Genomic DNA, 27,267 nt, shown 5'->3' with positions numbered 1-27,267 from the left:
GTGTCTCTTACTTTCCTGAATGAAGGATGGAGAGATGCGCCAATAGCCAACAGGAATGTGCCGAAAAGCTTCAAGGTGTGAGGAGGTCCTAGGCATACTCTCTGGTGGGTTCCTTCCGATGTTGGTGGGGCCCTTGTCATGTTACCTAGCAGCAACAGAAGGTGGCTGTGAGCCTGTATTTCAAATTCCCCACAATCTCCCTGACATAGCATCATTCTGGGGCATTGTGGGAAATCTTAGACAAAGGTTCACTAACCTACTGTAGCTGCACAGCACAGGGACCCCAGGGAGATGTGTGCAGAAACCTTTGACGTTTGACGGGGTGAACATGGCCTAGAGTACAATGGGAAGGGTCAAATCCAATCTTCTGCCCATGTCTGCTCTTGTCCCACCCATGTGGTCTGTCTGTGGTGGCATGCGATCTCCCACTCCCCAGAATGTTGCTCATGGTGGTACTTGTGCTGAAAGAAAGTTCAAAAGAGGCAAAACTTTGTCTGAATAAAACTCCCTTAGCACAACACACAGAGAGGCCTTTGGAGAGTCTCTCGATACTTCTGAAGTTGATTGGCAGCCACCTAGAAAGCCTCTCTCTCTGGTCCCAATGTGGGACATAGTTTCTTTAGCTGTATGTGCAAACACTCCCAGACTGCTTTTTACAAAACTGAAATAGTCAAGGAAACTATGGAACTGTATCATCTTTATGTGGTCTGGCCCTATGTCCAGGCGTTTGGACACTGCTGGGTCTTCCCAAGCCCCCAAGAATGGAGTTATCTGTCCATTTCAGCGTTTCTCATTTTGCTAATCTTAAATTCAATTATTCACATTTCCACAAAAGTATGCAGGGGGTTTTTTAATAAAAAGAAAATCCTCATGAACACTTATCATTCTAGTTCAAATTTCTCCTAAGCGACTTGTTTTTATATGCAGTTTTGATCAATATACACATTTTTGGAAAGCGTTTTCCCCAATGTATTTATCCATGTGTTAAGTTTCGCTGACAGTAAAAGGTAAAGGGACCCCTGACCATTAGGTCCAGTCGTGGCCGACTCTGGGGTTGCTGCACTCATCTCGCTTTATTGGCCAAGGGAGCTGGCGTACAGGTCATGTGGCCAGCATGACTAAGCAGCTTCTGACGAACCAGAGAAGCAATCGAAACGCCGTTTACCTTCCCGCCAGAGTGGTACCTATTTATCTACTTGCACTTGATGAACTTTTGAACTGCTAGGTTGGCAGGAGCTGGGACCGAGCAACGGGAGCTCACCCCGTCGTGGGGATTCGAACCGCCGACCTTCTGATCGGCAAGTCCTAGGCTCTGTGGTTTAACCCACAGCGCCACCCGCGTCCCTAAGTTTCGCTGATACACTGTGCCTAATGCATGCATTTTTGTACACATTGTTTGGTTGGAGAATTGTATCGAGAATTCACAGTAATGTGTCTTTCAAAGGCGAGCCGTGTTCATGTGTTGGTTTGAGAAGTGCAAATTAGATAATTTCTCATTGCAATGCAAACAAAAATAATATTTCTCATAACCCTACACCCCCTAATCTGAAACCGTACCGCCTGCGAATATTTTCTACCTGTCTACGATAAAACAAAGAGGGGAGAGTGGTGTTTTAGAATTTAACTCTCAACGCTAACCTTCTGTTCTTGAGTTTTATGCCACAAAAACCTCAAATGTTTGGCAGAACTGAAGGCACAAACCTCGCGGCAACAAATCAAACACTGTATTATCAACAAAGGGGTAAAACCATTTCTTCAAACACTTCATTCAAACTCCCCACCTGCACCTCCAGAGATTTTACATATGCAAGTACACACACACACACACACACACACACACACACACACACACAGCTAGCAGCAGACTTGGGCAGAGTGCTATCCTCTCCACAACACAGCCTCATATAAGTTTAACAATTATTTGATTCAATCTGCATACATTTCAATACAAATAAAGACAATATTTCTGAAGAAAAACCAATACAGTGGTACCTTGGTTCTCAAACTTAATCCATTCCGGAAGTCCGTTCCAAAACCAAAGCGTTCCAAAACCAAGGCGCACTTTCACATAGAAAGTAATGCAAAACAGATTAATCCGTTCCAGACTTTTAAAAACAATCCCTAAAACTGCAATTTAATATGAATTTTACTATCTAACGAGACTATTGATCCATAAAATGAAAGCAATAAACAATGTACTGCAGTCACACAATCAATCATTCAGTAGCTAAACTGGGTTCCACACAGTCACAAAAACAAAACAAAAAAGAGCCACAAAAACAACAACAAAAACGCAAAACAAATAGCAAAAACAGGCAGACCTCAGCGTAACACTCAAAAAGGATATGTGGCACTCAAATCAGAAGCGTAACACTCAAAATGGATCACATTCGGCTTCCGAAAAAGTTCGCAAATCGGAACACTTACTTCCGGGTTTGCAGAGTTTGGGTTCCAAGTTGTTTGAGTACCAAGGCGTTTGAGAACCAAGGTACCGCTGTAACTTTCTTATTTTTTAACTGCCTTCTGTGAGGCCAAGTAGGGATTTGAACCTGTGTCCCGAGTCCCCTGCCCTGCCCCCCAATCCTGTCGTACTCTGCCATACTAAACACTACACTGTGCTGGCTCATGCTCTAAGAGCTGATGTTTTAAAAAAAGATTAGGCATATTTGTTCGCTCCCTGAACAATGGACCATCATCCTGCCATTGCTACTGCAGATGTGCACAATGACATTGCCTCCAAATTGTCAAGTCATGGTTCAGGAATGGGACCAGGCTTCCTGGGCAACAGAGCTGCTTCTGGGATGCTCCTGCATCTTATCATTTGAAACATGGATTACATTTGGTGCCTTCTTGGGCACATGCCCTTGTCCAGGTATAGGCAACCTTTGGCCCTCCAGATGTTTTGGACTACAATTCCCATCATTCTTGACCACTGGTCCTGTTAGCTAGGGATCACAGGAGTTGTAAGCCAAAACATCTGGAGGGCCGAAGGTTGTCTATGCCTGCTCTAGTCTTTATCCGCTATCAAATTCCCCAATTATTGCACATCCTCTGTAAGATACAAATGGAACTGAAAGGTGCTTTCAACACTTTGGAGAATATGGTGGGTACATTTTGCTATGTTCTGTCCACATGGAATGGACCTGAGATAGCCTGTGGGAAGAAGGGAAAAAATGTCTACATATGCCATTTTTAAAAGTAACTTTTTTGTTTCCCAAACAGTTTTTTAAGATCAGTTTTTAAATCTGCATTATAAAGCTTTTTTTATCTAGGTGCTACTGCACAATTTCTTTAACAATTTTTAATGGCAATATAAAAAAAGTGTTTTAGCACTAATTAACAGATGGGGGAAATAAACACAATGCAAAAATGGTGCCAACAATAGGCAGGGATGGTTCCCCGTCCCCCTAACTTAATGTTGAACTTTGTGCTAAAATGCTTTTGAAGTTTTAAGTGCTGTTGTGCACGCTTTTTAAGAGAGAGAGGTGTGTTGTGTATAAAGGTGTTTTACAGCAAAATTTAAAAAGATCAGTGGGGGACAAAATCATGCTAATAAATGGGTTTTGACAGGAAAGTTGCTGAGGAAGTTTTGCCAGAGTGTAGATGCATATAGACTCTTATCACTGCACATGTCAATGCTATGTCTTTGTGCCTTAAAAAAGACAGAAGAACGATTCTAAGGTGGTGGAGAATGCACTAGGTTTTGTTCTTTCTCATATAATTATTTTTGGAACTTCTGCAAAAATATTAAAGGAGCCTGGGGAAACACAGGCGGATAATGATTTGTTGACAGTAGTGTGTAGATGCCCCACTTGAAGGTTGTGGATGAAGTGTGGCTCCTCTACAGTGAAAAGGTAAAAAGGAAAGGATCCCTGGACAGTTAAGTTCAGTCAAAGGTGACTATAGGGTTGCAGTGGTCATCTTGCTTTCAGGCCGAGGGAGCCGGCATTTGTCCCCAGACAGCTTTGACTAAACCGCTTCTGGTACAACGGAACACCTTGATGGAAATCAGAGTGCACGGAAATGCCATTTACCTTCCTGCCACAGCGGTACCTACTTATCTACTTGTACTAGTGTGCTTTCGAACTTCTAGGTTGGCAGGAGCTGGGACAGAGCAACGGGAGCTCACCCCGTCACGGGGATTCAAACCGCCGTCTTTCCGATCAGGAAACCCAAGAGGCTCAGTGGTTTAGACCACAGCGCCACCCGCGTCCCTCTCCAGTGAACACCCAGTGTGAAAACACCCTCTCCCTAATTGAGCTGAACACAGATGATTCTTCTCCTGTTTACCCTCACCTTCCCCTGCTGCCTCTCCAGTTCTGAAATTTGCTTTGTAAGCTCCTTGAGGCAGGGACCACAAGTTCCCCATCCCTGTGGTACAGCTTCCATCATGTTGGCTCCAGTATCCTCTTCCTTTGTTTTTAAAACTAAAGTTCCTCCCTCCTCTGGCACAGCCCTGTTAGCGAAGGAGACTCAAACCACATGGAGAAGCCCCGTTCCTCATCTTTCCCTCCAAAGGTTTGGGAAATTTTTTTGTCCACATTTAAAGGAGGCCACTTAAAGAACATGCGTGTTGACAGCTTCCCCCCAGGGACACAGCACTGGCACTGTGCACCAACAGTCCCTTGGAGAAAGGAAGGTTCAGTGGATAAAAAATTAACAGATATAAACACTCCCCGTGGGTGTGAGAAAGATGCAGCCAAGATTTGTGCGGAAGAGACATAATTTGAGTCTCAGAGAAGTGGCAGGCGGCAGGGTGGGGTGGAGAGGGAGATGCTTCGAGGAGGGCAACAGGGCAGCAAGCCCGCAACTGGCAACTTGCTCTGTGCTCATGGGGCAGCTTGGAAATCTATCACGAGCCAGAAGCTTGCAGCTGATTTGCCATGGCAAATATATATAGCAAATATATATATATAGGAATGAAGATTTATATCCCGCCTTTTCGGTACCATTGAGCACAGCTAAAGTCAACCAAAGCCAACAATAAAATACAATTAACAACAACAAGGATTATAGAAACAGTGGAGGGCTCTCAAATTTCAGTGGCATGCAGTGCAATGCTAGATTTTTGCACCACTCGGCCTCTCACGTTCTGTTCCTCGGCCTTGTTGTGGCGCCCCCTGCAGCTACTGTAAAACCACCCCTGAGAGAAACAGAGACAAGTACAATGGATAAAATAGAGGTATTGGATAAAAACTTAGTCGTTAAACCAAACAGTGTCGTGTGGCGGTTAAGAATGTATGACATAAGACCAGAGAGATCAGGATTCAAACCCCCACTCAGCCATTGAGTGGCCAGTCACAGCCTCTCAGCTTAAATTTACCTCGAATAGTTGTTGTGGGGTTTACCGTATTTTTCTCTGTGTTAAGACGATGTTTTCTGCTTATTTTTTTTTTAGTGCAAATACATGGGGAAATACGGTCCAGAGCTTCAGCTGCTCGTTCCGCTTCCAACATCTTCATGCCTTGCTTGACTCCAGTCCCTTCTTACTCTCCCTCTTGCTAGCTATCACTTGCTCACCTGCCCGCCCGCCCGCCCACCCTGCCTTGCCTGCCTGCCTCCCTCAGCGGTGACGAATTTGGGTGATCTCGGGTGTTTAAAATACTGATTTCTTAATTTAGAGTTCAAAAAATAGTCATATACATGGGGTCGTCTTATAAACAGAAAAATATGGTATATGGTAAATACACAAGAAAAACATGGATGGGAAGAACCATGGAGAAAAAGGTGGGGGCGGAAAGGCAATGAATGAATTAATACTAATAATGAATTAATACTAATACCTGCCTAAAAAGAAAGGGTTTTGCAATGCAAAAAAATATATACAAGGAGTGGGCAACTGAGCCTCTATTCAATAAAGAAAGCCTTTCTCTAGTCTCATGAGCCAAGCCTCCACCATAGTCAGGATGTAAGAATATTATATCTGTAAGACCGTAGGCTGTATGCAGGCTAGTATGGTATATCGTATTATACACATACCATTTGCATGAACTTAGAACACCCATTTGGATGTCTTTGAAATTAGTGTTGTGCTGTGTGCACAAGATACCTTGCCTGTATTGATGACAGTACCAACTGGTTTGCCTCACCTGTCATCCCTCAGAGAACTCTGGGAACTGTTAAGTTTTGCTTCAGTATCACTGCAGCGGTTCTGCCCAGACTTTTCTACAACCAGGCAATGGAATTAGAAAGAAAAAGTCTTACCCTTAGACTCTGAGCGGATTAAGCTCATTGCATTTCATTGCCATGAGATGTGATGGCCACCAGCTTACATGACTTTTAAAATGTCATTCAGAGACTGTATTCAGAGGCCTTGTACCTCTGATTGCTTCAGTTGGGAGTTCCCCCTGGAGTCCCATTTCCTGGGAAGATACACCAAGTTTTGTCATGGGCTGAGCATCATCCAGCTGCTCAGCCCCAATGATAAAAGGACATCAGAGGGAGGTGCTATCAGGGGAGAAGGATGGGTGCAACACCCTGCCAGTTAATCAGTTCAGGTGTCTAGAAGTTTGTCCTACAGAGGAGCCCAAGTCGAAGATGAGCATGAAGGGTCAGTAAATGCAGAAATAGCTTCCTCCACCTAAGAAATGCTTACAGCACTGGAACAGAAAGCAGCCCTGAGTGTTTACTAAACTCACACCTTATATAACCAAAGGATGTCCGTGTACATGTAAGAATCAGATGTCTGAATATTTGCAACAGTAGACACCATAAGCATGTGAATTGTCCCTTCTCAACAAGTTGGTTTTAAAGGACTGATTGTTTGGTACTGCCAACATCTCTGCAAGCAAGGTTGATTAATGTAGCCTAAGGAAGGTACCTAAGTATCAGATTCCCTAATAGATGAATCACACAAAGCTTTTGGCGGCCAGGAATGACCAAACAAATTGAGGAAGTAAATCAGGAACTGTATAGCTTATACTGTACTTGTGAAAAATCCTAGAAAACATTCGCCACAAGCCCAACCGAATATCCTAACAGCCCATGGGGAAAATTAACTCTAGACCTAAGGAAACCTTTAGATGTTGACCAGCCTGCAAAATAAGAGGTTTATCATCATGGTGGGGGATTATTATTCTAAATGTGCAGATGTTTCTGGCAAACCACTACTGTATAAGTAACGTAATTTGATTTGTCTGCAGTCTTTACCAGAGAAGGCCTTCCCAAGGAATTAGTGACTGACAATGGGTGACAACTTACCTCATTTAAACTAGAACAATACTTCTACAGCAATTTTTAAAAATTACAAGGTTGTTCCATCCAAGAGAGAATTGCTTAGTGGAAAGAATGAACAGATTACTAAATGAGAATTTGTAACTGACCATTTCACAACAACCCTCAAAGAGGCAATTCTCAAAACTCGTTTGCTTAGTAGTTACCAAAAAGTTTAGTTTAGCTAAGACAAGCCAAGGGAATGTGTGCATGCTTTGTCTTTAATTTTGGCAGTGAGAGAAGCATTGTGGTCACCTGAGGAAGTCCCTATTGTGTGAGTCAGCACTGGTGTAAGCTTGAGGAACATCCCAGGTACAAGGAGGAGGTAACACTCCAGCCTGATTAATTCCAGAAACAAGTACCACATCTGATGCAAGCAACACCTTCAGCATGGTTTCTGATCTCCTATTGTGAGTCCCTGGTTCAGCCCGCAAGCTCATCCCACCTTAATTAAATTAAGTAGCCTTTTTGCATTTCCTGAGAAGCCAGAGTATGCTGAATTCCCCTTTCAGCAAAAACAACAATACCTTGTTAAAATACTTTTATCAACAGAGAAGTTTCTTTCGGCTGGGCTTTCAACCTGTGGAATCATATCAAATTAATTCCATTCAGGATGTCTGAGGACCTCTCCCCCTATGTATTTTGTTGTGCAATGTGTTACAATCTTATTTGCAAGCTCGGATCCTTTGTGGAAAAGTCTTTTCAGATTCAAGGTGAAGCTGTTTTGAGACATTTTCCTTATTACTGAATGCACCGGGCATCCCCAGTTGAGTTCAACTTTTCAACTAATTCCCCAAAATCAGGTGTGTGTTTTGTGAGTACACTTCAAGTATTCCTCAATTCCTGCATAGATGTATGCTAGCAGATGTGATATCATTACGTAACTACTCCCCACCCTGTTACATGAAAATCACCTTTTGAATTGCTAAAAGGGTGGAAAGCAAACACCAAGCTTATCCAATGGCGATTCACAGGACTCATCAACTTTGTTGGACTGCTCATGTTGTGCGGATGTCTGATTATCATCTTCCAAAGCAAATACTCTATTCCGAATTTAAAAATTGAACGCATAATGCTGGTGGTCAATAAAAGAGGTTTAAAGACTGTCTCAAGGCAATTTTTTTAAAAATGTAGTATAAACACCAACAATTGGGAAACACTTGCCTGCAAGCGCTCCAGTTGGAGAACAGCCTTTACCAAAGGTGTCATGGGCTTTGAAGACACTCAAACTCAGGACGAAAGGGAGAAACGTGCTAAGAGGCTTGGCAAATCCACACCATGATCAACTCCCGCCCGGAAACCAATGTTCCCACTGTGGAAGGACGTGTGGCCTCTACAGTCACTTACGGACTCATTGTTAAAACTGTGTTTATGGAAGACAATCTTACTCGGCTACCAGTGATAGCCAAAGAAGAAGATATTCCTAATGATTCAGAGGTAAGGTCAAGAAGAAACCACTCCAGCTTTGATCTCACAGATGAGGTTCAAGAAAGTGACAAGAAGCTCTCAGTAAATACAAGAAGATAGATGACCAATTGATTTTGTCTCTGGCAACCCAAATACTAGGGGAAAACTTCAGGATAAATCAACAAAAAGATTATAAGTCTTTTAATGCCAATAAGACCTAGATCCCAATCCTGTTGTTATAAAAGGGAACAATGTGCTGCGTCCTGCAAGTTAATCACCTCTGTTGTCTGGAAGTTTGTCCTGAAGAGGAGCTGGTAGAAAAGGAGACAGCCTTAATGGAGAAAGGAAGGAAGGAATTTTCAATTAAAACTGCACCTGATGTCTTGTATTTATGAGGAAGCCAAGATACAAAGGCAGGATATGCTGCCTGAATAATCCTGGTCCTGTGTGGACACCATGCAATATCTGTTCCTGTGCTAGTTTTTGAGAGTGAGCTTGTGTTTTGTTTTATTTCATATCAGTAACTGTTTGGGTTCATTGGATTTTAAGGCTGTTGCTGCTGTTTCATGTTTGTTTTACTGGATGTCATTTGAGCTTATACGTTTCAATGACCAAATGTCACATCTAGTATTTTTCATAGACTAGTGACTCATGAATAAATTTCCAATTGTTGGGGATGGAAAAGGAGAATAAAGTTATGAGCCTCCATAGCTGCTTTGACCAGAACCTAATGTCCAATGCAACTATAAAAACACACAGGTGTAGACTGTCTATTGATTAATACACTTTTGTTTGTTTGTTTATATCCTGCCTTTTCCAGATGGGACTGAATCCTTCCGCCCCCCCCCCCTTTTTGCCCTGGCCTTTGACATCTGAGATGTATATTTTTAGGACCCACACTACTTTTGTAAGTTGTTTAAAAGTAGTGTTTTAAATTGTTGCAACTTACCCTGAAACCTTGGGGACGCGGGTGGCGCTGTGGGTGAAACCAGAGCCCGCGACGGGGTGAGTTCCCATTGCTCAGTCCCGGCTCCTGCCAACCTAGCAGTTTGAAAGCACGTCAAAGTGCAAGAAGATAAATAGGTACCGCTCTGGCGGGAAGGTAAACGGCGTTTCCGTGCACTGCTCTGGTTCGCCAGAAGCGACTTAGTCATGCTGGCCACATGACCTGGAAGCTGTACGCCGGCTCCCTTGGCCAATAAAGCGAGATGAGCGCCGCAACCCCAGAGTTGGTCACGACTGGACCTAATGGTCAGGGGTCCCTTTACCATAAACCTTACCATAAACCTTAGGGCGAAGGGCAAGTAATAAATTAAATTAAATTAAATTGTTGTTGTTATTGACAGCAAGCTATTGCTTTTCTTTCTTTCTTTCTCTTTCTTTCTTTCTTTCTTTCTTCATTCAGAATATCAGTGCTTCCTAGGCAGTTTCCAAGTAACATCAAAACGCATTAATTAAATCACAATATCAAAATATAACAGATCATTGGCATCCTTCCCACAGGGCAGCTGATGGGAGATAACCCTGAGAGGGGAAGAGGATAGTCTCTCTCTCTCTCTCTCTCCCCGCCCCCCCCCCATCTCTCCTGAAATCCTACCCAGAAGGCAGCTGGTGAGAGATGGCCTTGTCAGGGTGTGAGGACGAGATAACCAGGCTGCAGCAGGGCTCTGACATCAGTTTTCAAACTTCCCACAACTCATCCTGCCAAGGAAGTTCTTACCCCACACGTGCCCACGTGGCAGAACTGGTGCTGCGACAGATGCTGCATGATACCTGTTCCCGCCTTCGTAAAAATTCAGTCGTTTGGTGTGGCCGTGCCTACACTGTGGGATTCCCTGTTTAGGGAAATTTAGGGTAGCCCCGTTTTTAATGTTTGATGTTTTAGCATGTTTTTAATATTTTGTTGGGAGCTGCCCAGAGTGGCTGGAGAAACCCAGACAGATAGGTGGGGAATTGCAACAACAACAACAACAACAACAACAACAACAACAACAACAACAACAACAACAACAATAACAGTAGTAGTAGTAGTAGTAGTAGTTGTTGTTGTTATATCCTGCTTATTCAGATAAAGCAGGTGCCTTCAACTGTGCTCTTTTTGGCTCATAATCTTGTTTAGACAAGTCCAACCAAACGCTTAAGAAATTTTAAAATCTGTGTTAGTATTTCAACTTTTGTGTGTTTTTAAGCGTGGTTGTGAGGCTCCCCCCCCCCAATTTTCCCGTTTTATCTTCTGTAAACCACTTTGAGGTTTGTTTGTTCTTTCAACCAAGCAGTGCATAAATTTTATGAACTAAACAAACAAACAAACGTCTGCGCTGGACCTCTTGTGAAGAGAATTATGGGGCATATTTTCTAAGACACACTCTTGTTTCCCATGCACCAGGCCCCTTGGCCACCGTTGCTGCCCTGTGTGAACTGAGGCCAAAGAAAGACACACCCACCATATTCCCCTGTGCCTACACAACGCTGAAGAAGAGAAGTAGTGGTTAGACAAGCTATATTTCAGGGAAGCGCAGCCCTTTGAGGAATCCCTAACAGGATTTGGAGGAGCACAGGCGTTCAGCAAAACCATTGCCGGCTCCTTGAGCAAGAGATGCTGTCATTGCATTGTGCCAGTTTCTCACCACAGTTTCTCACCTTTCCATCTTGGCCCAAAGTCGCAGTCACACACACACACACACACACACACACACACACACACACACGGTGTGGGGAGGCCTAGGCATGCCTAGGCTGCTGTCCCATCTCTCTGTTGTCACCGCTTGCCTGTTCAGAGAGGTGAGACGACAATGGCAGCCAGGTGGCGGCACACCAGGGTCGGGACACACACACACACACACACACACACACACACACACACACTGTGGCATGGGTCTCACAGACAGCTCCGCAATGCTGCCCCCCCCAATGGCATCACTGTCTAGAACACAGTTTGACAACCTTCGAACTAAAATACCCAGAGAGTTATATGATATAATATGGCAAAGACTAAAACCAATACAAAAATGTATATGGTATGGAAGCAGTCACGCTTCTCCTCAACTGCTCTCCCCAGCAATTGCTCATAGCTGCTCAAGGAAGCCCTTTCACACACCTTTAGGAACAGTGAAATCCCATTTTACAATCTGATCATTTTGTCCATTTCCGCCTCCCTTAGCAAATGCCTATGTGAGCCACTGGACATGGTGAAGCTTAAAAATCTGAAATAAATTTGATCAATAAATATACAGGTGCCGATTACAGAAATTCCAGTGGAAGGTATGTTTTGCCTACCTGGTGAGTGACACCAAAAGCAGGTTTTAAAAAAGTGAACCATAGATAAAGGTACCCCTGACCGTTAGGTCCAATCATGGACGACTCTGGGGTTGTGTGCTCATCTTGCTCTATAGGCCGAGGAAGCCGGCATTTGTCAGCAGACAGCTTCCGGGTCATGTGGTCAGCATGACTAAGCTGCTTCTGGCGAACCAGAGCAGCGCATGGAAACGCCGTTTACCTTCCTGCCAGAGTGGTACCTATTTATCTACTTGGAACTTTGACATGCTTTTGAACTGCTAGGTGGGCAGGTGCTGGGACCAAACAACGGGAGCTCACCCAGTTGTGGGGATTCGAACCACCGACCTTCTGGTCGGCAAGCCCTAGGCTCTGTGGTTTAGACCACAGCACCGCCCGCGTGCACCTTATCAGACACTAAAAACTAAGAGGGACAGACATTTAAAGCACATTCAGTGTGCAATTAAAACTTAGGACTTCCCTCAAAGAATCCTGGGAAGTGTAGTATGTTAAGGGTGATGGGAATTGTGGCTCTGTGAGGGAGGAAACCACATTTAGAATCAGAATTTAGAATCAGAGTTGGAGGGGATCACGAGGGTCATCTAGTTCAACCCAGGCCTTCTCGGTAGTGGTGCCTGCCCTGTGGAATGCCCTCCCATCATACGTCACGGAAATAAACAACTACCTAACTTTTAGAAAACAACTGAAGGCAGCCCTGTTTAAGGAAGTTTCTAATGTTTGATGTTTTAACATGCTTTTAATATTGTACAGTGGTGCCCCGCAAGACGAACGCCTCGCAAGACGGAAAACCCGCTAGACGAAAGGGTTTTCCGTTTTGGAGGCGCTTCGCAAAACGAATTTCCCTATGGGCTTCCTTCGCAAGACGAAAGCCCATAGGGAAATCTCCGGGACAGCGGGGAAGCGCAGCGCGTCTTCCCCACTGTCCTCGGACCTCCTCCGAAGGCTGGCGGTGGGGCGGAGAGACCTCCTCCCACCGCCAGCCTTCGGAAGGCTGCTCCGAAGGCTGGCGGCGGGAGGAGGTCTCTCCGCCCCGCCGGCAGCCTTCGGAAGGCTGCTTCGAAGGTTGGCGGTGGGGCGGAGAGACCTCCTCCCGCCGCCAGCCTTGGGATGGCTGCTCTGAAGGCTGGCGGTGGGGCGGAGAGACCTTCTCCCCGCGCCAGCCTTGGGATGGCTGTCCTGAAGACTTGCGGTGGGAGGAGGGTTTTCCTTCCCACCGCCAACTTTCAGAATGCTGTTCTGAATGTTGGCGTGGGAAGGAAAAACCCTCCTCCCACCGCAAGCCCCGGGAACAGAGGAGAAGCGCTGCGGGCCTTCCCCTCTGTTCCCGTACCTGTCCTGAAGGCTTGCGGTGGGGAGAAAAGCCCTTCTCCGCACCGCCAGCCTGGCAAGCGGTCTCCATAGGAACACATTAATTGATTTTCAATGCATTCCTATGGGAAACCATGCTTCGCAAGACGAAAAACTCGCAAGAAGAAAAAACTTGCGGAACGAATTAATTTCGTCTTGCAAGGCACCACTGTATTGGGAGCCGCCCATAGTCGCTGGGGAAACCCAGCTAGATGGGCAGGGTATAAATAATAAATTTATTACTATGATGATGATGATGATGATGATGATGATGATGATGATGATGATAATTAACCCCCTGCAATGCAAGAATCTTCTGCGCAACATGGGGCTTGCACCTATGACCCAGAGACCCTGAGATTAAGAGTCTCATGCTCTACTGACTGAGCTATGCCAGGAAAGTAGTGGCTTATGAATACTGCATGGCTCTTCCCAGATACAACACAGTTCTTCCTTCTTGGAACTGAAGGTTCCCTCCTCAACAGCCAATCCATTGCTTTATTTTAATGCCTTATTTTAATGTTTCTATCCCACCTTTCCTTCAATGAACTCAGGACGGCATGCACCTTTCTCCTCCCCCATTTTATCCTCACTGAAACCCTGCAAGGTGGGACAGGCTGAGAGACTGACTAGGCCCAAGGCCACCAAGCGAACTTGATGTCTGAGTGCGGATTCGAACCCTGATCTCCCACTGGGATCCCAAGAAATAGAGGGGAGGTTTGGAGCGGCGCACGTGGAAGTTTTGCTTCGGAACTGGCTGCGGACCATTTTATGTCAGCGCAGTTTCAGAATAGAATTATTCTCTTGTGTTGGTATCTCTTTCCTTCCCCCTTCCTTTCCCTTATGGTGGTGGCGTGTCGCTGAAGCGCAGGGAGCACAAGGCGGACGGGGTTTCTTTTTCTCCAGATTGCAAACCCTTGAAGGGTGTTCAGGAAATGAAGCGGCTTTAATGCATTTAGACTTTCAACACATTAGGAGCGGCTTGGTTACAGCATCAAAGTGACACTCTCTGTCTGGGGCTTGAGAGAAAGGAGAACAAGGAAGGATGAGAGAGAAAGAGAAAGAAGCAAGCAAGGGGGAGAGATCAAGAGGCTGCCTTGTAAACCGTGTGAGAAAGAAACAAAGAAGTGTGTGAGTGTGTGTGTGTGTGTGTGTGTGTGTGTAAGAGAAAGGGGAAAGGTGGCATTTCACAGGCAAAAGCTGCCCAATATGCCCCGTCTGCCATTCATAAATATTGTTATTTTTTTTGCACTTAATAGGATTCCATGAAGCGTACAACAAATCATTTATGTCAGACTAGATTATAGTCGTTGCTTGGAAGTCAAACGGAATCCGTTCCAGAAGTCCGGTCAACTTCCAAAACGTTTGGAAACCCAAGGTGTCGCTTCCGATTGGCAGCAGGAAGCTCCTGCAGCCAATCGGAACCTGAAAAACCCGCATCGGACATTCGGGTTCCAAAGAACTTTCGCAAACCGGAACACTCGTTTCTGGGTCTGCGGCGTTCGGGAGCCAAAACATTCCGACTTGCAAGGCGTTTGACTTCCGAGGTACAACTGTACCTTTGAGGTCCCTTCGTCCTCCGTTGTTCTGTTATTCAAAGTGTTCCTGGTTAAAAGAGAGGGTGTGTGCATGTGTAAGAAAGAAAGCCAAAGAACTAGAACCAAGAACCAGATCAGAACTGCCTTGCTGGGTCACACAAGAAACTCATTTTAGCCCTGCATCCTGTTCCCAATACAATGGTAAGGTAAAGGTAAAGGGACCCCTGACCATTAGGTCCAGTCGTGGCCGACTCTGGGGTTGCAGCGCTCATCTAACTTTATTGGCTGAGGGAGCCGGCGTACAGCTTCTGGGTCATGTGGCCAGCATGACTAAGCTGCTTCTGGCGAAACCAGAGCAGCGCACGGAAACACTGTTTACCTTCCCGCCGGAGCGGTACCTATTTATCTACTTGCACTTTGATATGCTTTCGAACTGCTAGGTTGGCAGGAGCAGGGACCGAGCAACGGGAGCTCACCCCGTCGCGGGGATTCGAACCGCCAACCTTCTGATCGGCAAGTCCTAGGCTCAGATACAAGGGATGGTGCTGTCGGATAAACAGTGTTGGAAGTAAAAGCCAGCTGCTTGCCCAGTATGGGGAATCAAGAATTGCAGCGTCTTGTTCACCTTAGCACAGTGATGGCCAAACTTGCCCCGTCATCTGTTTTTTTGGACTACAACTCCCATCATCCCTAGCTAACAGGACCAGTGGTCAGGGATGATAGGAACTGTAGTCCCAAAACAGGTGGAGGGCAGAGTTGGCCATCACTGCTAGCAGCAAAAAAGGCATTGGCTTGGTGATTTGCTCCCACCTAATCACGTCTTGCTTTCTGCCATGCTGGCAATGGGGAAAGATATATTGATTTCGTAAAATTTATATACTGTAGGGGGGGGGAAGAAATCCCCAAAGCCAGTGACAAAAAGAACAAAGCAATGAAATTATAAGCAAAAACAATTATTTTAAACATTCAAAAATACTTCAAATCAATGGCAGGCTAAAAAGCGGGTAAAAACACAGGCCAACACTGAGGGTATCTTCTCAAAAGACCCTCTCAAACTGGGAGATTCCCTTCTTGTGATGATGCCCACAAGGGAGAAGGCAAGCCATTTATTTCTCTCAAAGCCTCTAAGGTGGCCCTGAGGACAATCTTTAAAAATTAATCTAACCATAATATGGTTCCCTATGTTTCTAAATTTTGAGGGATAGCAAAAGAAGCAGAATGAAGAAAGAATTAAAAATCCGACTTACACTTTAGATGAAGAAAGTCTCTTCATTGCGCCAGAAAACATCTTGGCTTTCTCACAAACTAACTCTAGCTCCTCAGACTAACTATCCTCAAATAGTTGCTCTTCCCAAAGTCCTCAGCCAAGTCACTCAGCCGGGGGGCGGGTCACAATGGAGGACATGACACCATGACTTTAGCTACCCTGCTTAACAATGGGCATGGCTCCCCTTAATATTCATTTTTAAAAATATATTTTAGTGGGTTAAGCGGTTTTATTTAATTTATTTTTTAAAAGTTCAAGACCCCTTTTCATGCAGCTCAGTGATTTTCTGGAAAGGACAGGAATCGCCACACAAACACACACGCTTTTCAATATGGTGGGGTTACCAAAGGAAAACACTTCTGGCCTAGACTATGGCTGCTGTTTCTCACTTAATAGTTAAAAATAACCCCTCTCAACACCCTGTAGTAATCTGTCCAGTGTTATGATGGCAAGACTTCACCCTTAGACCTCCTCATCCCCATTTCTGCCCAGTGTGTTCTGCCAATAAACAGCTTTCCTTAGGCTGCAAGGAAGTGAAATGTTATGAGTTTGTGGGTGTCATGAGTTTGTGATTAAGCAAATGGCTTTGTTTCAAAGAGACCCAAGATTCTGGAGCAGGAGGTCATGCAAGTTCAGTTCTTTGTATGTGCCCAGCAAAAGATGTTTTATCACGTTTTTAATATTCTGTTGGAACCGCCCAGAGTTGCTAGGGAAACCCAGCCAGATGGGCGGGGTATAAATAATGATAATTTATTATTTTTAAAAAAACCACAGGCCAACATACTACAGATCTGGATAGGATTGTCTATACAAAAATGGTTCTAGCAGGGGCCGAAAAGAGTACAGTGGTACCTCGGGTTAAGTACTTAATTCGTTCCGGAGGTCTGTTCTTAACCTGAAACTGTTCTTAACCTGAAGCACCACTTTAGCTAATGGGGCCTCCTGCTGCCGCCGCACTGCCGGAACACAATTTCTGTTCTCATCCTGAAGCAAAGTTCTTAATCTGAAGCATTATTTCTGGGTTAGCGGAGTGTGTAACCTGAAGCGTATGTAACCTGAAGCGTATGTAACCCGAGGTACCACTGTACAGTGAAGGTGTCTGTCTGATCTCAATCAGCAGGGAGTTCCAAAGTGCAGGTGCTGCCACAGTAAAAGATTCATTTCCTACAAATGCGGAACAAGGATTATGTGGCAATCGTTCTAACGGTGTGCCAGTTCTGATATGAGAGAGGGAGACACTCAAGTCATTTGAGAAGGGATGTGGCGTGATGTCATGGAAGGCACTCATTAATGGAAATAACTCAGCAATGTTTAACAATGGAATTGGTGTCATTTACCAGCCCGTTTCATTTCTTAAAATTTCCTTTCCTTCCCCATAATATTAGCTTGAGGAAACCATAAATCAAGAAACCATAAAGTTTCAGAACGGTTATTACTGTACTGCACATGCGCACTCTTCGAAAAATTAAGTATTTTTAAAAACTGCTTAATCAATTTGAAAGGCTGCATTTTGAATTTTCTGCAGAAACAGAGAAGCTGGCAGAGCTAATGGGCAACCAAGGTTAAGACTGCAATTCTATACATGCTTTCATGGGCGTAAGGCCCGGTGAACTAAGAGAGACTTACATCTGAGTAGAGGTGAATATATACCTTCCAACATTTCTCTGATGAAAAAAGGGACATCCTCTTCAATAATAATAAAATTTATTATTTATCCCCCGCCCATCTGACCGGGTTGCCCCCAGCCACTCTGCACGGCTTCCAACATATATAAAAATATAATAAAACATTTTAAAACTTCCCTATACAGGGTTTCCTCCATATGTCTTCTAAAGGTTGTATACTTATTTATCCCCTTAGGCTTAGGGGTAGCATAACTCCATAATCTCCTGCATTTCCCCACAGAAAACATCCTACTATACCATCCAATAGTTCTCTGATGAAAATAGGGACGTGCTAAGGAAAAGCAGGATATTTGGGGATCAAACCAGAAACCGGGACAGCTTCTGTAAATCCGGGACTGTCCCTAGAAAATAGGGACACTGGGAGGGTCTGCCTTCAACAAATACAGAAGATCAGCTGCCCTCTATATCAAAAAACTTGTTAAAATGATTATTTGTAACTGGCCTCATGCCTATAGTTTTGAGAAAGGCAGCTAAGAAACGTAAACAAGCAAACAGACAATAATACGATGGTGATTTAAATGTCGCACATAGCCCAAATTATTTTCACCAAATTATTAGGTGAAAGAGGGAGTGCTTAACTTTCTTTCTTTCTTTCTCTTTCTTTCTTTCTCCATCTTCACACTTCTCAAGCCCAGCGCCTACCATTAGACAGAATGAGACAGGCATCCGAAGCAACAGATGTTCTGTGTCATGAAAGGCCAGCAAACTGTTAGTTACTCAATTTTTTATTATTCTATTTTTACTGGCGGGGAGGCGGGGAGGTAATTCTGTGATTTCCTGCCTCAGGTGCCAAAATATATCGACTGGCCTTGGGGATACTTCTCTGCACCTTGACTGGGCAGGGAGGCTTTCAGTGGCAGCCCCTTCTACGGCAGCAAAATGTTATGGGCCGTACCTGCCAAAACTTTCTGTCCATCGTGGAGAGATTAGACTCCAAGAAGGTTTGTACATTTGATAAAAAAATATTTATAACCCCCTACTTCATTACAATGGGATATCAGGGCCAACTAGAATCATAACTATTTTAAAATACATTTTATAAACCTAAAATACTATGCAATAAAAGAGCAGACAAAAATGGGGTTGGATCAACTCTCGGGGGTAATACTCACAAAACTATTCAGGAGTGGAAGTTATTAATTATTATTATTATTATTATTATTAATAATAATAATAATAATAATAATAATAATCTGCCCTTCATTCTAACGTCCCAGGGTGGACTACAACAATTAAAACACAGTATGAAAAATAGTTTAAAACAAATTACCGTCATAGAAATTAGGTGGGATTAAAATATGCATCTCAAGTGTCAACGTGGTTTAACTATCAATAGTGGTTTTATCAATAGGTCTTCCCAGGGAATTCTGGGAACTGGAGCTCTGTGAGAGGAATTGGGGGAGGGGGTGTCTCCTAACAACTCTCAGCACCATTAACAAACTATAGCTTCCATAATTATTTGGGGGGAAAGCCATGCCTCTTTAAAGTGGTACCACAGTGTTTAAATCGTATGGTGTGAATTTGGCCTCAGTCACAGATGTCCCACATCACGTCTCTCTTTGCCCTCAATGAAAAAGTAAACCTGCGTCTGGACTAGACCACTTCAGACTTCAAATGTGAGGTCTGACCTCAAAACGTTCACTTTACATACAAATGTAGCCTATCAGGGAGAAGAGTTCTAGTCATACCTTCTCCCAAATATGCTAGATTTCTATATGCAGGTAATTTTGGCATTATATGTGCGTTTGTCGTGTGAGCTCTCCACCCGGAGCCTGAAAATGCGTCACTTACAATTCTATCATTCTATGATTCTATACCAGGGTTTCCCAAACTTGGTTCTCCAGTTGTTTTTGGACTACAGTTCCCATCATCCCTGACCACTGGTCCTGCTAGCTAGGGATGATGGGAGTTGTAGTCCAAAAAAACAGCTGGAGACCCAAGTTTGGGAAACCTTGTTCTATACTGTCCCGGATTTACCACCTCAGTGACAATAGGCCTATGACTGCAAGTTCGCTGGAACCAGGGACCTGCCTATTTTTGCTGTATATAGTAATAATAATAATAATAATAATAATAATAATAATAATAATAATAGTAATAATTAATAATAATATTTTTTTATTTGTACCCCACCCATCTGGCTGGGTTTCCCCAGCCACTCTGGGCAGCTTCCAACAAAGATTAAAAATACATGTATGTAAAGCACAATATATTTATCGAAACAACCACAATGAATAATTTTTTAAAAGTTTTTACATTTTGCACTTGGGTGGATACAGAAGACGAGCATGCACCTTTCGCCAAGGACACACACCTGTGAATTATTTGGAGGGGGGGCATGTTACTGAAAAACCTTTGGAAGCAACAGATCAAAAAGGAGAGTGCCTGCATTTCTGATTATTTTTAAAGGGACACGTTTCGACTTTTACGTTTTCCGGCCCTTCGATCTTTGTGCGTTTGTGAATGCCGTTTGCACCGTCCCAGTACAAAATGTGAAGTGTGAGTCAGCCCCACAGCTCAAAATTTGAATCTTGTTAGCCCTTTGCTCAACCGAACTCAGGTTCCATGTGATCCTACTGCACAGAGTGTGGCTTTAAAAGGCCCGACTTCAGTAGGCTGGAAGAGGAGGAAAGGATTTTGGTGTCTGCCGCAGCCTCTGTGGCTGTGACCCATATCATCTACTGCCTGGGGACCTTGCCTATCTATGAACCTTCGCAGCCTTTCAATTCTTTTTTTTCCTAATCCCCCCCCCCAAAGCAATCCCTTCCACAAACAGGGGTGTGAGAGGGTGTCTGTGGACAGCTCAGTGGAAGGGTGGAAAGCACAGCTCTTCTCTGCATACACACCCTGCCTGCAAACCGCCCCCCCCACCCCCGGCCAGGTTGCAACAGGGGGAAACTCTGGCGATTATGTTTGTATGGCGCTGCCCCCCTCCCTCCACTACAGAGCTGGTGCCTGGGGATTTCCAGCTTGGTTGAAAATGCCTAATCACCTTACCAGCATATCCACAGATATACTGAAAAGAGGAAAGTGGAAAATAAAAGGAGGTGGGGGGGGGAGGAAGTTGTGGAGCCACAATGGTGGTTAATACAGAGGATTCGCAGACCTGACAGTGAACAGCCTGGGGGAGAAATGAGGAAAGGTGAGAGATTATAAGAGTGTGTGTTTTGTTTTTTGTTTTTTTTGGAGTGTGTGTGTGTGTGTGTGTGTGTTTTTCTGCTTAATTTCTAGGAAAAGGGCACATCAACACTGAGAAGCCCTTCACTCCAAACCTTGAAATGTGTGACCTCTGTAGTTAATCAGCATGGATAGAAGCGAGCTCTAAAAAGGCACCTTATTCTTGCCTTTTTACATCCATAGATTAAGACATTGAAAACCAAGGTCGAGGAGACAAATTAGTTTGGTTTCCCATTTCCACGTGAACCTGCCTAACACACCCTTTCTGAACCAGTTTGCAAACAGAAAAGCAACGATCCTTCATAGAGCTTGCTTCTCCAAATCTTTTTTTCTGATCAAAATATTTTTTTTAAAAAATGTGAACTTTAGGGGAAAGAAGGCACAGAAATGTGCATGAAAATACACCTCACTTAAAAAAAGAAAATAAGTCGCAAACTGTTGCAGAAACTAAACTGAAATTAAGACTGGGGAAATGAGAAATGCAGAGAAATCAAAATTGACAGATTTAGCCATCCCTGTTGAAAACAGATGCAAAGTTTGAACTCTAGAACAAATCAAGTTAATTTCTCCCCTGCCCTCTCTCTGTGTGTAACTGAGTGAGCACAGAGAAAATTGTCACAAACACACTAATTTCCTTTATTAACAATATCTGTATCTCCTTCTTTGTACCATCAGAGAGGCTCATGAGAGCTAAATTTTTACCACTGTTCTGTATGCATCTTGCAAAGCCAGATGGTGTATTCACACATGACATTCAGTTTGCCCTTTGCATTTCCTAGCTCTGAAATGGGGATGGGGCTCTCTTAAGATCCATATTGGCTAGTAGCACACATTTATCCAGGTTTTAAAAGGGCTCTCTTGCATGGATAAATCAGTGCCCACAAACACCATAAGAGTCGTTATATTTTTCATGCCAAGTGAGGAAAACAGAAGTCTGAAAGATGCAAACTAGGATTTGATGACTTATAGACCTGGGCCAACTCTGCCCACTCACATACCAACCCTCTCTGTCTTTTCATGCTTGCTTGAAATATCTGCATGCCACATAAGATACACTGAGCTCTTTGGATGAAGGGCAGGTTATAAACCTCACAACAGAGGCAGATTTAAGGGAGCGCCACCGGTTCACCTGCACTGGGCGCAGAGCCAAGAGGGCGCCACAACAGTGACTTAGAGGTGGCAGGTTGGTTAGTTGGTGCACAATTTTTGCACTGTATAATTTTGAAAACCCAAAGTCCCCCACTGCTCAGAAAGAACACCTTGGGATCAGTTTACTTGCAAGGTTGCTTTACCTCATATATGCCTACTTAATCACTTCAATCTGTGGAACTGGCACTGTTACAGGTGCCAAATAATACTAGTTCTGCATTTGCAAGAAATTAATCTTTGGAACTCCCTGTGCATTGACATCAGGAAAGCACCTTCAATGTACTGTTTTTGGTGCCCGCTGAAAGCATTTTTGTTCAGGCAGGCAAGCCTATCTAGACATGTGTTTCAATCTGATTTTTTAGTTTTATATTTTTAAAAATATTTTAAATAGGTGTTTTTAATGGCTTTAGACTTACAATTTTAAGTGTTTTGTTCTTTTCTTAAACCATTTTGAGGTTTTATTACCATTAAATGGTATATAAATCATGAGAAATAAAAATAAATGAATAAGTAACTTGAACAAATTGCACACAGCAGTGAGCAACCTAGTCTCTTTTTTCCTTCTCTTCAGATTAGGCCGTGGATGGGTAACTGGCAGACTATAGTCCAGATGGGTCCACGTCATGCCTCTGTCAAACTGTAGTCAAGTTTTCACTTTCAGAACAAAAGCTTTCCTTCCAAGCTGTAGAAAACAGACATTCAACATTCTAACGTTACATTTTTTCTTTACATTTTGTATGTAATATGTACAGTGGTACCTCGGGTTAAGAACGTAATTCGTTCTGGAGGTCTGTTCTTAACCTGAGGTACCACTTTAGCTAATGGGGCCTCCCGCTGCCATGAGATTTCTGTTCTCATCCTGAAGCAAAGTTCTTAACCCGAGGTACTATTTCTGGAAGTGTCTGTAACCCGAGGTACCACTGTATATATAGGCCTCTGTATTTACAATGCTGTGCCTGACCTCAGTGGAAAAGGGATGCCATCCTGACCTGACAACACTTTTAAAGGGGCTTGGTCATTCATAAGCGTATCAGTTTCAGGAGTAAAATTTGTTAGCGTGCACGTTGCATGGAAAATTACGTTGCCTCTAAAAAGACAGGCACTAGCATCTCTGGCCTAGCATGTTTTCATAAGCGGAACTAGAAACCTATTTCGAGAACCCTATCAAAATAGAGCAGTCAACCCATTAAAGAATTTTCAATCGATTAATCACCTGCCTTATAGCTCATTTACAGAGTGAGTCTGTACATGTATACTCAGACATAAGCCTCACAGAGTTAAATGGAACTTACTGTCAGGTAAGTGTTGTGTACAATCCTATGCACATCTAACTGAATCTCGTGAGGACTTACTTCTGAGTAGGCACAGGATTGCATTGTTAGTTGTAAACGGATTGTATTTATGTCCATATTACCAGGCTCTCATTTTTTTTTAAAAAAAAAAAGAATATTGAAGGAAGCGCAGGGTAGCTCAAAATTAAAAAACAAGTTACTATATTGTTAATATGTTAATTCCCCCTCATGGTAACATAACAGAGCCAAAATAGCCTTACAAATAAATACATAAACAAATGTACCTTTAAGACTTAACCACACCCTTGAAATTGGCCTCCACTTTTTGTTAAAAGGGAGAGAAGTCCATAACTCAGACTTAACTTATCTATCAGAATCAACTACCTTAAAAACCTTGGTGAATTAACCTACCACTTAATCTAAGAAAAAATTGCATCCTGATGTTGGAGGACTAGAAAGCACAAGAAAGTCATTTAAAACAAAGAAACAAGCTCAACGCTGAATGTATATTCCAAGTGATGAAGCTTTTGCATTCATTTTTTAGAGGGGAGGTTTTGTTGGTACTGATGGGGAAATATCTACAAACTTTTGCTTGTGTGTTGTTGTTTAAAGGCCTAAAACATGAAAGGAGAACTAGATTCAGCAGAGAACTAAATTTTCATTGAACTAGAACCTACTCTTCCTTTTTCAGGTCCCTTTTACACCATTTAAAAATAATTTAAAAACACTATGCCAACAACTGCTGTACCTCAGTCATATTCTCCAAACATATTGCAAAGTTTAAGTACAGTAGTTTAAAGTCAAAGCTGGCTCTACCATTAGGCAGAGGGAGGGGGATGCCTCAGTTAGTAGATACTGAAGAGCAGAGGAAAGCCACAGTGAGTTGCCTGGAGATATGAAATGTGTAATATAGCACGTAGCCTGCTTTCTTCAGGCACAAGGAGAACACTGTCCCATCATCACTAGTGTTAAAGAGTCAGTTACCAGTCAGGTAGGTTTCCAGGAGTGCTGCCATCTTGCAAAGTATCTTAGCCCAGCCCTGTCACTAGTCACAGCACTGAGGTACAACTGACCTGCATTTGCTACTTCACAAATTTGGACGCAAATGCAATCCCAGCAGCCCAGCCACACTTTTGGCCTTCTGTTTTTTTGCTCTTACCTCCTATGCGGGACAACGAGCTCCAAGTTATTAAGAGACGAAGCTCACTTTCCCTTCACCGCTTTCACACCCACGACTCGCATTCTCCATGCTGCCCCGCAGCCATGTGAACGTGAGCGGGAGAGAAGGCCGAGGGCCGGGGGCTTCCCCTCACACCACTAAGAAACACGGGTTTCCCATTCGCACGTTAGGAATAAGGCATTCCGTCAGCGGGTCTTTATACTTTTAAGGTACACCCCCCACACACACACAAAGAATCCTGGGAACTGTAGTTCATTAAGGGTGCTGGGGATTGTAGCTCTGATGCTTGGGGAACCTGGCAAATTTAAGGAACAGGTGAACTGCGTTTTAATCGGTTTGGGGGTTTCGATTAATTTATTCCATTGCTGCTTTATACTGTAGTTTCGCGTGCGCGCGCGCTTTTGTGAGCCACCCAAGGAACTCTTCTTATGCGGCTGGAGTATAAAGGTAAGAAATAAAAGCAAATCAATGCGCGCTGCTAGTCGTTCCTCGAGCGTAACTCCTTCAGCCGCGCGCCCTTAGGCGCTTCTCCCTCCCTGGCAAGACTTTAGGGTTGTTTATGTCCTCCGCGGCGCAGTCCAAAAGCCAACAGTCGGTCTCCCAGCGGACATATTTGCCCCTATTGCGCGCCTGCCCCGAGAATATTCCCTGCCGAGCCCACCCTTGCCAACCTCCCCAAGATCTTCTTCCCGGCGCGCTCCAGAAGTTCTTGGCGCGCAGCGGGATCCCTCGGTGCTTCCCACCTCTCCTTCCTTTGGGATCCCGCTTCGATCCCCCAGATCCGCACATTCCTTCTCTCTTTCTCTCCACTGAAATCCCTGCCTCCCACTTCCCGCCGGCCAGCCCACCCCGCGCCCCCTCGTGCGCCCTCCGGGCCGATCGCGCGTTGCTGCTCACCTGCCCTGTTTCGTGATGATCATTTCCGTCTGGTGCTTGTGGAACTTGGCCCAGAGAGGATAGTTGTTGAGCACGACCTGGATCTTCCCGGAGACCTGGTAGCCCGGCACTTGGTAGAGAGGCCCGCGCGGGAACATGTGCTGGACGGCGGCCGAGTAGCAGCCTTCTCCCCCGGGCGCGCTGGGATACAGGTCCCCGGCGCTTGGGTAGATCTCGGCCGCGGACACCGAGAAGCCGGGATTCCCCGCAGGGGCAGCCGAAGAAGGAGCAGGAACCGGGGGAGGAGGCGGAGGTCTGTAAGAGGAGCAGTTGTTCACGGCCGGCCCTAGAAACCTGCCCGATGGGGCCGGGCTGCTCACCCCAAAGCCGCCTCCTCCTCCCTGCACCATCTGTGCGCCGTAGGTCAGCCCTAAGTTGCAGCCGCCTTCTTGCATGTGGGGCTCCGGGTAGTAGAAGCGCTCCTGGGGAACGCCGATCTTCAGCTCGGCGGGGTCTTTGGTCGCCGCTCCCTGGAGGTCTGGCGGCTCCTTGGCGAAACTTTGGCTCTCTGCCCCGTTCAGCATGGTGAGGGCAGCGGCGGTCGGGTTGGCGCTTCCTCCGGCGAGGGAATCCAAAGCGCCCATTGAAGAAAGGCTGGCGGGGTGGGGGGTGGGGAGCGGGAGGGAGTTGGCAGCAGAGGAAAAAAGGAGGAGGAGGGCTGAGGAGGAGGAGGAAGGTAGGTAAGTAGGGAAGGGGGGGAAAGTCCCGAGGGTTGGCTTGAAACCCTCAAAGGCTCATCGTGGCTGGGAAAGGGGACACCCAGTGGTGTCCCCTACCAGAGACCAGCCTAGTCCGTTTTATCAACAGCAATTTGGTCCGTTTCCTTACTTGGCAGAACGAGGCTGCTCAATTTCACTCCTCATCCTTCTTTAGCAGCCGTGCTTTCTCCTGCATCGCAAAACATCGCCAGAAGTTTGGGTTGTTGTTTATATATTCGCAAGATCCGGATGCGGCAGCTGATGGGTCAAGATCACAGCTGCTTAACTCCGGGTTTCTTCTCTACTTTTTCTTTCCTAAGGATCTCAAGAGGGGGGTTATTTCCCCCCCCCCTCTACTTTATTCTCTTCTTTGCTACTCTGCCCAGCCCATCCTCGCCGCCTCCGAAAACTGCTCTCTCGACCTGCCTCCTATTAAAAGAACAGCGTTCGAGCTCTCGTGTCGGCTGCGCTTCCATTGGCTGAGCGGAGTTTCCAAGACACGCCCACCTCCGCTGCTCCTTCCCCTTCAATGCTGCAAGCTTCGCTCCAATGAATTAAGAAGACAGGTTCTCCCAAAGTGATCTCATTATTATTATTATTATTAATTCCAACATGCCAGTTCTGTATTCTTGCTTTGTTTTTTTGCCTAGTTATATCCCAGAATAATAAATAAATTTATATATGGTTGGTGTTATTTTGGACAGAATATTCCTGCATTCGAATATAAGTAACTATTCTGGGGTTTGTTTTTTTTGGGGGGGTGTTTCTTCTGAAACTCAATAAAAATTATATTTAAAAAATGAATTAAAACCAACTGCCTGAGTAAAACTCTGTGGTGTCAGGGCAATACTTATATTCTGTTTTCAGGTTCAGATATTGTATAAACTCCTAGTTCCCACTTCAGAGGTTGAGCATGCACAATCAAATCTGCAGGTTGATTATAAGATTTTTTTTTAAAGGGTCACCACATACAGTATATATCTTTGTTCAAAGGGAGCTGCCTCCACCTGAGTGTGAACCCTGAAAAACCAGGGTTCCTGACCATGTGAAGAGAGCAGTCTGTGTGAACAGTTCTTGTTCCATAT

The 27,267-nt window shown here is 44.6% G+C and overlaps 1 protein-coding gene across 1 annotated transcript in view; it reads right to left on the bottom strand.

Annotated features, from left to right (window-relative positions):
* TBX21 (T-box transcription factor 21) overlaps window positions 1–26,723 on the bottom strand; it is a 58,557-nt gene extending 31,834 nt beyond the window's left edge. The window contains exon 1 of the mRNA XM_081837897.1: window positions 25,446–26,723. Coding sequence (XP_081694023.1) covers window positions 25,446–26,068 — 623 coding nt within the window. The 5' untranslated portion in view covers window positions 26,069–26,723. The remainder of the gene's footprint in view (window positions 1–25,445) is intronic.
* Window positions 26,724–27,267: the final 544 nt, after the last annotated feature.

The sequence above is a fragment of the Podarcis erhardii genome, assembly GCF_964252035.2.
Source record: "Podarcis erhardii genome assembly, chromosome: 13".
NCBI classification, from domain to species: Eukaryota; Metazoa; Chordata; class Lepidosauria; order Squamata; family Lacertidae; genus Podarcis; species Podarcis erhardii.
This window is presented reverse-complemented; position numbering and strand designations above follow the sequence as displayed.